Consider the following 259-nt stretch of genomic DNA (forward strand, 5'->3'; position numbering starts at 1 on the left):
CTTGGTGATGCTGTTCGACAAGTATATTCCTCCTTGCTTGGAGACTTTAAGGACCAGGTTCAAAAAGATAACTCCGATCGCTGACATGGCTCACGTTGAGATGCTCTGCCATCTTCTTCACTGTTTACTCAAGCCAGAACTGACTGCCTGTGATTTTCTGAAGGAGCACTACGAACTGTACTTCGTTTTCGCTGCAGTATGGGCGTTTGGGTCCTCCATGTTCCAGGATCAGATGATCGACTATCGAGTGGAGTTCAGT

The 259-nt window shown here is 47.1% G+C and overlaps 1 protein-coding gene across 1 annotated transcript; it reads left to right on the forward strand.

The window, feature by feature from the left end:
• Positions 1 to 4: 4 nt before the first annotated feature.
• LOC108578322 (dynein beta chain, ciliary-like) lies at positions 5 to 254 on the forward strand (the record flags this gene model as incomplete). Its single annotated transcript, XM_017941628.1, has 1 exon — positions 5 to 254. A coding segment is annotated over one exon (250 nt), but the record flags the coding sequence as incomplete, so codon positions are not given.
• Between the last annotated feature and the right edge of the window lie 5 nt (positions 255 to 259).

Source organism: Habropoda laboriosa, unplaced genomic scaffold, assembly GCF_001263275.1.
Source record: "Habropoda laboriosa isolate 0110345459 unplaced genomic scaffold, ASM126327v1 C5802839, whole genome shotgun sequence".
NCBI classification, from domain to species: Eukaryota; Metazoa; Arthropoda; class Insecta; order Hymenoptera; family Apidae; genus Habropoda; species Habropoda laboriosa.